Source organism: Pseudophryne corroboree, chromosome 4 (genome assembly GCF_028390025.1).
Source record: "Pseudophryne corroboree isolate aPseCor3 chromosome 4, aPseCor3.hap2, whole genome shotgun sequence".
NCBI classification, from domain to species: Eukaryota; Metazoa; Chordata; class Amphibia; order Anura; family Myobatrachidae; genus Pseudophryne; species Pseudophryne corroboree.
Genome location: NC_086447.1, coordinates 176,811,300 through 176,822,942, shown reverse-complemented (window position 1 = coordinate 176,822,942; position 11,643 = coordinate 176,811,300). Strand labels below are relative to the sequence as shown.

At 41.4% G+C, this 11,643-nt stretch overlaps 1 protein-coding gene across 1 annotated transcript in view; it reads left to right on the top strand.

Annotated features, from left to right (window-relative positions):
* The first annotated feature begins 2,767 nt into the window (after window positions 1-2,767).
* The window catches only part of TM4SF19 (transmembrane 4 L six family member 19), a 54,105-nt gene continuing 45,229 nt past the window's right edge, over window positions 2,768-11,643 (top strand). Inside the window, exons 1-3 of the mRNA XM_063915571.1 lie at window positions 2,768-3,742; window positions 5,421-5,498; window positions 9,793-9,965. Of these exons, the coding sequence (XP_063771641.1) occupies window positions 3,407-3,742; window positions 5,421-5,498; window positions 9,793-9,965 (587 nt within the window). The 5' untranslated portion in view covers window positions 2,768-3,406. The remainder of the gene's footprint in view (window positions 3,743-5,420; window positions 5,499-9,792; window positions 9,966-11,643) is intronic.

Sequence of the window (11,643 nt, the reverse complement as noted above, 5' to 3'; positions counted from 1 at the left end):
ACTAGGTCCAAGTACTCCAACCTGTTCACACTAAAGGTACCCGTGAACTTTAAATTATATGTGTTCACGTTCACCCTCTCCAAGAAGTCATCCCATTCTTGTTCATTCCCATCCCATACAATAATCAGATCATCTATATATCTTTTATACATTATTATTTTAGACCTCATCTCATCCTTTAGGGTTTCCATTTCCCATTGTCCCATATATATATATATATATATATATTGGCCAAACTAGGGGCACAAATACTCCCCATAGCTGATCCACACACCTGCTGGTACCACTCTTCCAGAAATGTAAAGTAGTTGTACTTAAGCACAAATTCTAAACAATTGCATATAAACTTGCACTTCAGATCACCCACCTCAGGGTCACCTCTAAGTTTGGCCTCCAGAGCTGAGACTCCTTTACTATGTGGAATAGACGTGTAAAGTGATTGCACTTCTATGGAGCACCACCTATAGGAATCCTTCCATTTTAATTATTTTAATATATGCAGCACTGATGTGGAGTCTTGTATATAGGAGTCCAGACTGTGAACATATTTCTTTATATAGCAGTCCACTATTACACTATGGGCGCATTCTCCTGAATTCCTTTTTTCCATATATATATATATATATATATATATATATATATATATATATATATACAGCCAGGAAAAAATGAGGCGGCACTCAGTGTCTTAAACCAACTAAAACTTGTAATGGTGCATATCAACGTTTCGGGGTCTCCCCCTTCGTCAGGATTAGTGCAATACAGTACAAAGTGTGATTAAATAGAATTTACCCCCCACAAGGAACATCCCCTCCAGCGATGTACCTTGTGGGGGGTAAGTTCTATTTCTATATTCTATATGTCCCAACACCTCCCTGGGGCTTCCTCTTGGTCCAGCCCTAAACCCAGGTCACCTTAGCCTGGGGCACCTGAACTGTTGCCCTGTCCTGCAAACACCCGGGGTGGCATCTGGACTGGACTGCCACAACATATATATACAGGTTGAGTATCCCTTATCCAAAATGCTTGGGACCAGAGGTTTTTTGGATATCGGATTTTTACGTATTTTGGAATAATTACATACCATAATGAGATATCATGGTGATGGGACCTAAATCTAAGCACAGAATGCATTTATGTTTCATATACACCTTATACACACAGCCTGAAGGTCATTTTAGCCAATATTTTTTAAACCTTTGTACATTAAACAAAGTGTGTGTACATTCACACAATTCATTTATTTTTCATATATACCTTATACACACAGCCTGAAGGTCATTTAATACAATATTTGTAATAACTTGTGTATTAAACAAAGTTTGTGTACATTGAGTCATCAAAAAACAAAGGTTTCACTATCTCACTCTCACTCAAAAAAAGTCCGTATTTCGGAATATTCCGTATTTCGGAATATTTGGATATGGGATACTCAACCTGTATATATATATATATATATATATATATATATATTTATATATATATATGCCACATAAAGAATTATTATTGCGCCACATGTGATAGGATCATGTATCAGATATGCTTGATATATTGTGATGGAAAATAATTAAACACTCCCCTATAGTATGGGGCGTCAGCTTATTCCCTCAATAAAAAACAGGGGGGGTAACTTCCCTGAATGAATAAAATTGGTTAGAAAAGGATGAGGGATGTATAGAGACCCCTGTTGTCCAACAATAAGGTAAATACCAATGTGAGTAAAAAAAGTGATTACAGTTTATTAACAATAAAACATAAAAAATGGGACAATAATACAAACACAGCTGAGCTAAAGCACTTAAAATAAATATAAACTACAATAAGATCAATAAAAAAGGTTATTCCTTATCCGGATATGAGGTAGGTACAGGTCTCCCAACGCTTTTCGTCAAATAGACTTCATCAAGGGGCACCTAGGAAAAAAGTAAAGATTGTATCCAGAACAAGTAGAAGGTGTTTATTGTTGGATCTTGAGTTAAGGTAAGGAGACATATTTACATATAGGACTTAAATGAATCTCTCGTGGGAAATCTCAAGCCTCACACTGTACACACACGTGCTTAGCTGCGTTTAGTATGGAGCCTTAAAATTCCTCTTTCTAGGCTAAAATTGGAGATTTGTGATTCAGCCGTATCATATATATATAACAGTGCAAGAGGAAGTCTTCCAAGCAAAGTGGTTATAAATTAGAGTGAATCACATCCTGCTAATAAGCTGCTGAGTATTGTGACCTTTCCTGTAAAAAGGTGAGTGATTATATTGTCTCAAATATACACAGTGTGTGCGTATGTATGTGTATATATATATATATATATATATATACACAATAAAGCGCTGTGCGGCACTCAGGATTTGAAGAAATAGTCACCACACTCTGCCTCTCTTCAACGTTTCAATTTTTACTCAAAAAATTGTCATCCTGAGAGGCAGAGTGTGGTGACTATTTCTTCAAATCCTGAGTGCCGCACAGCGCTTTATTGTATTTACCCTTGTAGACAGTGAAGGCACCAGGGACATATTGTGTACAGTTATTGGAGTGCCGGACCCATCACTAGCTATATATATATACAGCACTGTGCAAATGTTTTAGGCAGGTGTTAAAAAATGCTGCAAAGTAAGAAAGCTTTCAAAAATAGAAGTGTTAATAGTTTAATTTTAGCAATTAACAAAATGCAAACTGAATGAATAGAAGAGAAATCTAAATCATATCAATATTTAGTGTTACCACCCTTTGCCTTCAAAATAGCATCAATTCTTCTAGGTACACTTGCACAAAGAACTCCAGCAAGGATGTTGTTCCAAACATCTTCGAGAACTTACCACTGATCTTCTATGGATGTAGGCTTGCTCAAATCTTTCTGTCCATCCTGGGTTTTTGGTGCAGTGTGAATTGGGGGTCTCAGACAGAGACCCGGGAAATTCCTGGGTTTATTGACCCGGGTCATATCCATGTATTTCCCTGCTCTTATGTCTGAAAGGGATATCATCTGCAAACTAGGCCATGCTCCACTTTACCGTGAGTAAAACCCACAGCCGCAACGTTTTGCTATTTAATTTAGAATTATGCTTTAAGTTAACACGGATCTCAATGGCAGACATCACAGCTTTTAGTTGGGACCTCCAGAGTAGGTGATAACTATGAATAAGTCATTATTTTATTGTTACAAAGCCAGGACATGGTGCAGCAGCTCTGGTACACCAAATGAATAATAATATATGGACAATAAAAACACGTTAAAATTTTCAGTAAAAACCCCAAAATTGGCTTCATTATGTGGGACAGGTACCTTACATAGTTCATGCAATATAGACTTAACACATGACCTACTGTAAGTGTGATTAAACCTTTTATAATATCATTGAATTGTGCAAACTATATTTTGTTTTGTTGATAGTACCCTGCGATATGTGCAGAAAATTGCTTAGTGGAAGAGCATTTATATTATGCACATGGCTAGATATTCTCTGTAAAGCGCTTCAGAATATGTGTGCACTATTTAAATATGTGGTAATAAATGATTGTTGTATGTATTCCTCATACTTCCAGTCTTATGCTTCTGAAGACATGTGCGTAGAGAGGTGTGCCCGTAGTATTGGCCTCTGCCTCGTTTTCCTGGCTCTGCTTTCTATTGCTGCAAACCTTTTCCTTCTCTACCCCAACCTTGATGGCTTGTACCTGAGAAAGAACCAAATCAGCGAATATGCTGGAAGCGTGCGGGGAGTTTGGGCAGGGGGACTCCTGGTGAGTATTGAACTATTCACAATGTTCTCTTTGCATCTGCAAGTTCTCTGCTTACTAAGCATTTTGGTCTCACTGGGGATTATTCAATTGTTTGAAAAGTCAGTTGGGTGTCTGTTTTTTCCTATCTATCTAATTGACAGAAAAAACAGACATCCAACCGACTTTTCAAACATTTGAATTCCCCCCATTGTGTCACGTTGTGGTCTCAGGTTGACTTTTGGGGGTAAATTCACTAGACGCTGCTTTTCAAAGTAGCTGCTGGATTAAAAAGGAAATTAATATTAAATACAAATAATTGGTGTTCAGTTTAATATTTTTGCTCCTTTAAATTCAGCATTTGAAACCACAGAGGGGAGGCAGTCTATTTACCGGATGTCGGGATCCCGGCTGTTAGGATACAGACGCAGGAATCCTGACACCTGGTGAAATATCGGCGGTCGCCACCGGACCCAAAGTGTAGCGAGCCTGCAAGGGGACACTATGCGCTCGCTGACAGTATCCCCGCTGTCGGGATCCTGGCGTCAGTTTCCTTCCTTGCCGGATCCCGTCAGCTTTCAAAAGCGCTGCTTAATAAAGTAATCCCCTTGATGTTGACATTATAGGTCACTCATGAAACTGCTAATGCTGTGTATTCATTTACTTGGCAGTTGCATCCAGCTTTTGCAGAGACTACAAGAAATGTGTATATAGTTCAGGTACATGATTTATATCAGTCAGCTAGTGATTAGTCAGCAGTGTTGGGGGTTTGTATTAGGAGGGAAATAGGTGAAAGTTTGTGTGGAAGTGAGGAAGTCTTTTCTATATTGAACTATGAATTTTAGCTGCAAACCGGGTTGGTGGTGATCTGGAATATTTTATGCACTTCCTTTTAAATTTTGGCACATCCTACTAATCTATGTCCCAGAGGAGGCTTCATCATGGCCCGCCCCCTGCTGTTTTTGGCTGCCCACTTGAGTTGGAGGGAGGTGGGTGGGCAGCAGCAGGAGACTAGTCAACTCTGCCGTGAGGCTGCGAAACCCTAACTCTAAACATAAGGAGACGTGCTACAATGCTGAGACTTATAGTTCCATACAGAAAACAAGAGAAAAGTATGAAAATGTATGTACTGTTCTTTTGGGAAGTTTGCTTTAAAACGCCCTGAATTGAAGACATTATCTGCTGCAAGTGTGTTACTTTCAATGAATGTAAAGTATATGAAGCATCACATAGTATATATGCCCCATTACAGTCCAGGTTTTAAGGATATCCATGCTTGAGCACAGGTGACTTAATTAGTACATCAGTTAATTTAACCATCTGGACTAAAGCATGGATATCCTTGAAACCTGGAGTGTAATGGTGGAGTTTGGGAACCTCTGCGGTATGGAATAGAGATACTAAGCCCTGGAGAGAGAGAGAGAGAGAACCAGCCAATCAGCTCCTAAGTGCCACTTTACAGGCTGTGTTTGAAACATGACAGGAGCTGATCGGCTGGTACTGTCTTTTTCTCCACTTTATCTCTCTCTAAGGCTTAGTACATAGGCCCCAAAGTTACATCAGCATAACATTTATTAATGCCCTCATTATGTAAAGAACCACATCAATAACAATGCTGAGGATCATCATAGATAATGTGCATATTATAAAATCTGCTTACACTGCATAAAGTAACTTTATTATAATTTATTTTTACTTTTAGGTGTTACTGGCTGGTATACAAATCACAGTCGCCGGCTTTAGAGTGAAAAGATTGTCCTGCTGTGGACCTCGCTGTGATGTAAGTGGTGGGGAAGCTTTCCTTCAGATGTTCTCCAGAAATGTATCAATAATGTTACACATGAACTAGGGATGAGCGGGTACGGTTCTCAGAGTACCGAACTCCCCCCCCCCCCCCCCCCCCCCCCTCCCCCTCCTCCTACCCCCCGAACTTCACAATCCACGCTGGGAACCAAGTCCGGCTCAGGACTTCCTGCCAGACTCGGATCCCAGAGCGAGGCAAAACATCAATGTCCCGCTGTTGGATTCTCGCTGGTTTTGGATTCCATATAAAGAGCCGCACGTCACCGCCATTTTCACTCTGGACTTGGAGAGTGAGGGAGACAGACCTCTGTCTCTCCCTGTGGGTGGTGGCGTCGGGCGGGGTCCGTGTGTGCTCTCTAGGGGTGCTGTCCTGTCACTGTGGTGTCCCTGTGATGTTAGGGGTGCTGTCCTGGCTGTCACTGGTGTTTCATGTGCTGTTAGGGGTGCAGCAGCTGTACATGGGTGTTGCTGTCCTGGCTGTTACTGTGTTATACAGGGGGCAGGGGCACTGTCCTTCTGTATGCTGTGAAAATACAAGGGTGCTGACCCTGTCTTGTATGCTGTAAAAATTCATGAGTGCTGTGAAAATAAATGTACACTGGCCCTGTCTATGCTGTAAAAATTCAGGGGTGCAGTTAAAATAAATGTACACTGGCCCTGTCTTGTATGCTGTAAAAATTCAGGGGTGCAGTGAAAATAAATGTACACTGGCCCTGTCTTGTATGCTGTAAAAATTCAGGGGTGCAGTGAATATAAATGTACACTGACCCTGTCTTGTATGCTGTAAAAATTCAGGGGTGCAGTGAAAATAAATGTACACTGACCCTGTCTTGTATGCTGTAAAAATTGAGGGGTGCCGTTAAAAATAAATGTACACTGGCCCTGTCTTGTATACTGTAAAATTACAGGGGTATTGTTCAAATACAGGGGTGCTGGCCCTGTCCTGTATGCTGTAAAACTACAGGTGTGCTGTTGTTAAAATCAAAGTACACTGGCCCTGTCCTGTATGCTGTAAAACTACAGGTGTGCTGTTGTTAAAATCAAAGTACACTGGCCCTGTCCTGTATGCTGTAAAACTACAGGTGTGCTGTTGTTAAAATAAAAGTTCACTGGCCCAAATACAGGGGTGCTGTTGTTAAAATAAAATTACACTGGCCCTGTCTTGTATACTGTAAAATTACAGGGGTGTTGTTCAAATACAGGGGTGCTGGCCTTGTCCTGTATGCTATAAAAATACAGGGGTGCTGTTGTTAAAATAAAAGTACACTGGCACTGTCCTGTATGCTTTAAAAATACAGGAGTGCTGTTGTTAAAATTAAATTCACACTGGCCCTGTCTTGTATACTGAAAAAATATAGGAGTGCTGTTGTTAAAATAAAAGTACACTGACCCTGTCCTGTATGCTGTAAAAATACAGGGGTGCTGTTGTTAAAATAAAAGTACACTGGCCCTGTCTTGTATGCTGTAAAATTACAGTAGTGATTTGAAAATAAAGGGGCACTGTTCTGTGTGCTGTAATAATAAAGGGGTGCTGTCCTGTAAAAATGGAGAACTAACATTTGGAGGAAAAAAATTGTGGAAGATAAGGAACCACTTCCAGTTCCTAGTACTAGTGCTGAAGCTGCTACTGCCACCAGTCAATGACATTGATGATGCAATTCCATCAACGTCATCTGCTAAGGCCGATGCCCAATGTCATAGAGGGCATGTAAAGTCCAAGAAGCAAAAATTAATAATCAGAAGAAAAAAAAAAAGATCTGATGAGAAACGTAAAATGCCATTCACGACACGAAGTGACAAGGAAAGGCTAAGGCTATTGGCCTATGTTCATGACTGGTGTTTCAGCTTCTCATGAGGATAGAAACCCTCCTCCCTCTTGAAAAAAATAAAAAAAATGAAGCTTATTAAAGCACAGGAAAAACAACTGTGCATTCAGAGATATCACAAATCCCCAAGGAGAGTCTAAGTGTGTCCACGGTTGCTATGTCTAGGCATGACCTTCCCAAGACTGTATGGAAAGAGAAGGTTCCTACCACCATTTGCACACCCCCTGCAAGTGCTGGGAGGAGCGCCGCCAGTCCAGTTGCTGATATTGAGATTGAGGATGTCACTGTAGAAGTACACCAGGATGAGGAGTATATTGGTATAGCAGGCGCTGAGGAGGAGGTTGATGATGAGGATTCTGATGGTGATGTGGTTTGTTTGAATAAGGCACCAGTGGAGACAATTGTTGTCCATGGGATGAAAAAGCCCATTATCATGCCTGGGCAAAAAAAAAAAAAACCCATCTCTTCGGTGTGGAATTATTTCTCCAAAAATCCAGACAACAGGTGTCAAGCCATGTATTGCCTTTGTCAATCTATAATAAGTAGGGGTAAGGATGTTAACCACCTAGGAACATCCTCCCTTATACGTCACCTATTGCGCATTCATCATAAATCATTGTCAAGTTCAAAAACTTTGGGTAATAGTGTAAGCAGTCCACTGACACCTAAATCCCTTCTTCCTGTTGTACCCAAGTTCCTGTAATCCACACCACCAACTCCCTCAACGTCAATGTCCTCCTCAGTCAGGAACCTAAGTAGTCCTGCAGGCCATGTCACTGGCATGACTGATGAGTCCTCTCCTATCCGGGATTCCTCCGGAGGATCCTTGAGTGGTACGCCTACTACTGCTGCTGCTGTTGTTGCTGCTGGGAGTCGATCGTCATTCCCAGAGAAGAAGTCGGAAGACCACTTCTACTACTTCAACTAAGCAATTGACTGTCCAACAATCCTTTGCGAGGAAGATGAAATATGACAGCAGTCATCCTGTTGCAAAGCGGATTACTGAGGCCATAACAACTATGCTGATGTTAGACGTGCTTCCAGTATCCGCAATTAGGGGGTCATTCCGAGTTGATCGCTAGCTGCAGTTGTTTGCTGCATAGCGATCAGTGTAAAAATCTGTTAATCTGCGCATGCGTATGCACCGCAATGCGCACGCGCGACGTATGGGTACAAAGTCCTTTGTGGTTTTTCACAGGTTCTAGCGACATTTTCAGTCATAAAATATGTGGACAGACAAAAATGAATCCTGTCCCTCACCACACAATTAAACCTAAGGATGACATATAAACACAGTTTACTTCATTTAATACTTCTCTCTAGGTTTCTCAATAAGAAACTTTTGACCTAGGCGTGCCATGAAAAGCATTCTGATACTCTAGGGCACCGTAATTCACAAAAGTTTAGGAACCACTGCTGTAGTATATGTTCATGCAATGGTCACTGAATCCTTAGGCACACCAGCAAAGTCATGCTGAAACAGGAAAGGATCCTTCCTAAACTAGTGGCACAAAGCTGAATGGCAGTGTATGTTGTTGCATTGAGATGTCCCATCATTGGAACGAAGGGACCCAAGCTGTTAATCCTCTTGACGTTCCAGTTGTGAGCACACATCTAGTAGGAAATGTTCTCCTAGAATCCACAGCTGCCAAACCTAGATTCTTCCATCATGCCCCAAGATAATCCGTTGTTGTGATGTTGCTTCCATAGGAGGTTTGGAATCCGGTAGGGATTGTTGCCACCAATGACAGGGGAACTTTACATGCCATCTGCTTCAGCTTTTAGCAGTCCCAAACTGAGAGCTTGCCTGGCCAAGCGTTGCAGGGTTGCGCTGTTGCTCCTAAATGCTCCCACTTTACATTTTCAGTATTTCCAGTTCCCCAGGGCCGACATGTGACAAACTGACTTGTTGGAAAGCGGCATTCTGTGCCCATGTCACAATATGGTCACTAGCGCCTTCCGTACAACCCTTTACTGCTAGTGTGTGTCTATCTATAGAGATTGTATGGCTGTGTCCAATTAGTTATGGATGTCCCTGAAAAGGCCAAGCACACGAGTTAGAAGGGGTGGACACATCCTTTTGGCCATGTAATGTATATTTGTATTAGCTATGTATGCTTGTGCTTATAACCCATTAGTGCATACGTCTGATTAAGCTGTTTATTTCCTATTTTGTACACTCAGCAGGCAAATGACCAATTTACCAAAAGTGGTGAGAATAATAATAGTAACTAGATGTAAAATTACAAAAGGATCCCACAATGTATCAAAATTACGAGATAGCATTCGTAGGGGTCAGTTACGTTAGATGCGAGGGGGGAGAGTTGTCATTGTGATGGTGTGGAAACAGTGCCAGCGGCACCACAAGTCATCTCCACATTGAACGGGAATGGAATATTACTCTAATGAAACCACATGAGATAAATAATATCTTTGTTGCTCCAGATGCTGTTGTCTGGTATTTTCTCTTCCGTGGCTATGGTTGGAGCTGCAATTTCCCTTTTAACATCTGTAGCTGGACTTTTCCATGGTCCATATTGCTTATACACGGTGAACGATGGCACCAGAGAGAAGTGGGGTTATCCTTTTAGAAGTACTGACTCAAACATCAACAGCAGGTAAGTTATGTGGTAGATATGTGCTCACCTGTACTATATTACCCCGCAGACACATATATCATTTATTAATTTCTGACCAAAGGTTTTCTTATGTTTTTGTCTGTTTTATGCACTATTACTTATATTATTCCATGTCCAATTGTCCTGTAATGATTTTATTAATAGGTACTTGGTACATTAATATTGGCATACACATAAAAGGCGAGAACTTTAATCTCTACCAGTCGTAGGGCGGCACCACTTAAATGAGGTCCTTACTTCATATAATGAGCGGAGTGATCTTGTCTTTTACCCTAGGCACGGACATACTGTATGAGGCACTTACACAAATCCAGACCTAAATTACGCCTCCTTACAAAGAGTTGGGCATCATCAAGTTTAGTACATACTATACTATATTGCGTGCTACTGTACTGTGCAGGAGTAAGTGTTAGAATCCGGGTTTCTGTTACCTACAATACATCTTTTATGTTTGTAGGAACTTCCTTTTGATGGGAAATTTATTTCACCAATTGCGAGATTATTAAACAGTTAGATAAATACGGAGATTCTATAAATTTTCTAAACAAAATAATACTAACATCTTTTCAGTTTCTGAACTCTGAAGTAGGAAAGACAGTAAGGAACCAAGACTTTCATCACATTCTGAATAGTTACTGGCCATCGATGGTTTTGATGATGAAAATTAAATGAAGAATACAAAGAAGATATTCTAAATATCTTTGTTGTATCATTCTAATACTTTTTATAGTCAAAACTGTGGAGTATACTGGAGTAGGACAGATGAGACAGTGCCTCCCCTGCCTGTCTGCACATCACTGATCAAAACTCACCAAATGTCCAGCAGTATATACAGCTGCACCTCCTGGGGTTCATACATGTGTGTGTAAATCTGGCTCTGGCACTAGCCAGTGCCTTCCCAGTTACATTATGTACCTCACTGCACGTCACTGATGGTAACCATCGATGGATGCCACATACGACTGATGGCCATCCCTAAGAGCCATAGCCAGCGGGAAGTGAAGGTGAAGCTGTTGCAGTAGATAAGCTGGAGATCCCCACTGGCCACCAATGATAGCGCCCGAGTGAAGATTTGTGGGAGCATCAGCCTATAGACACTAGTACCCTTTGTTCCAGTGAGATAAGCACACAGCACCTTGCACATCTCACTGACAGTACAAAGGCTAGGGCTAGTGCGGGCTCTTCAAAATACTGTTAAATGTTGTCATTCTATACAACAAGCTGCAAATAAGTATCTCATGTAGTATAGAGAGCTACTGTGGGATGTCATTTGGCATTATAATACACAGGGATGCAGTTAAAATGCCGGCTGTTCAGGATATCAATGCCGAAATCCCAACAGCCGACCATGCTGGAGCACCAGGACTATTCCCACTCGTGTGTGTCCACGACTCCCATAGAGTGGTAATAGCTCCTGTGGCGCGCGCAATGAGCCACCGAGCCTGCAGTGTGGCAAGCACAGCCATCCCGCAAGCATTCTGGCAGGTGGGATGCCGCTGTCGGGATGACGTATGTCACCCAATGCACAAACTACTTCCATCTTCCTTGGGCATTACATTTCTCAATAAGTGATGCAACACGCTCAACTTGTGGCTAATTCAGAATTGCACTATTTTTTTTTCAGCATAGCTAAACCCAGGAGCAACTAAAGTGCTCA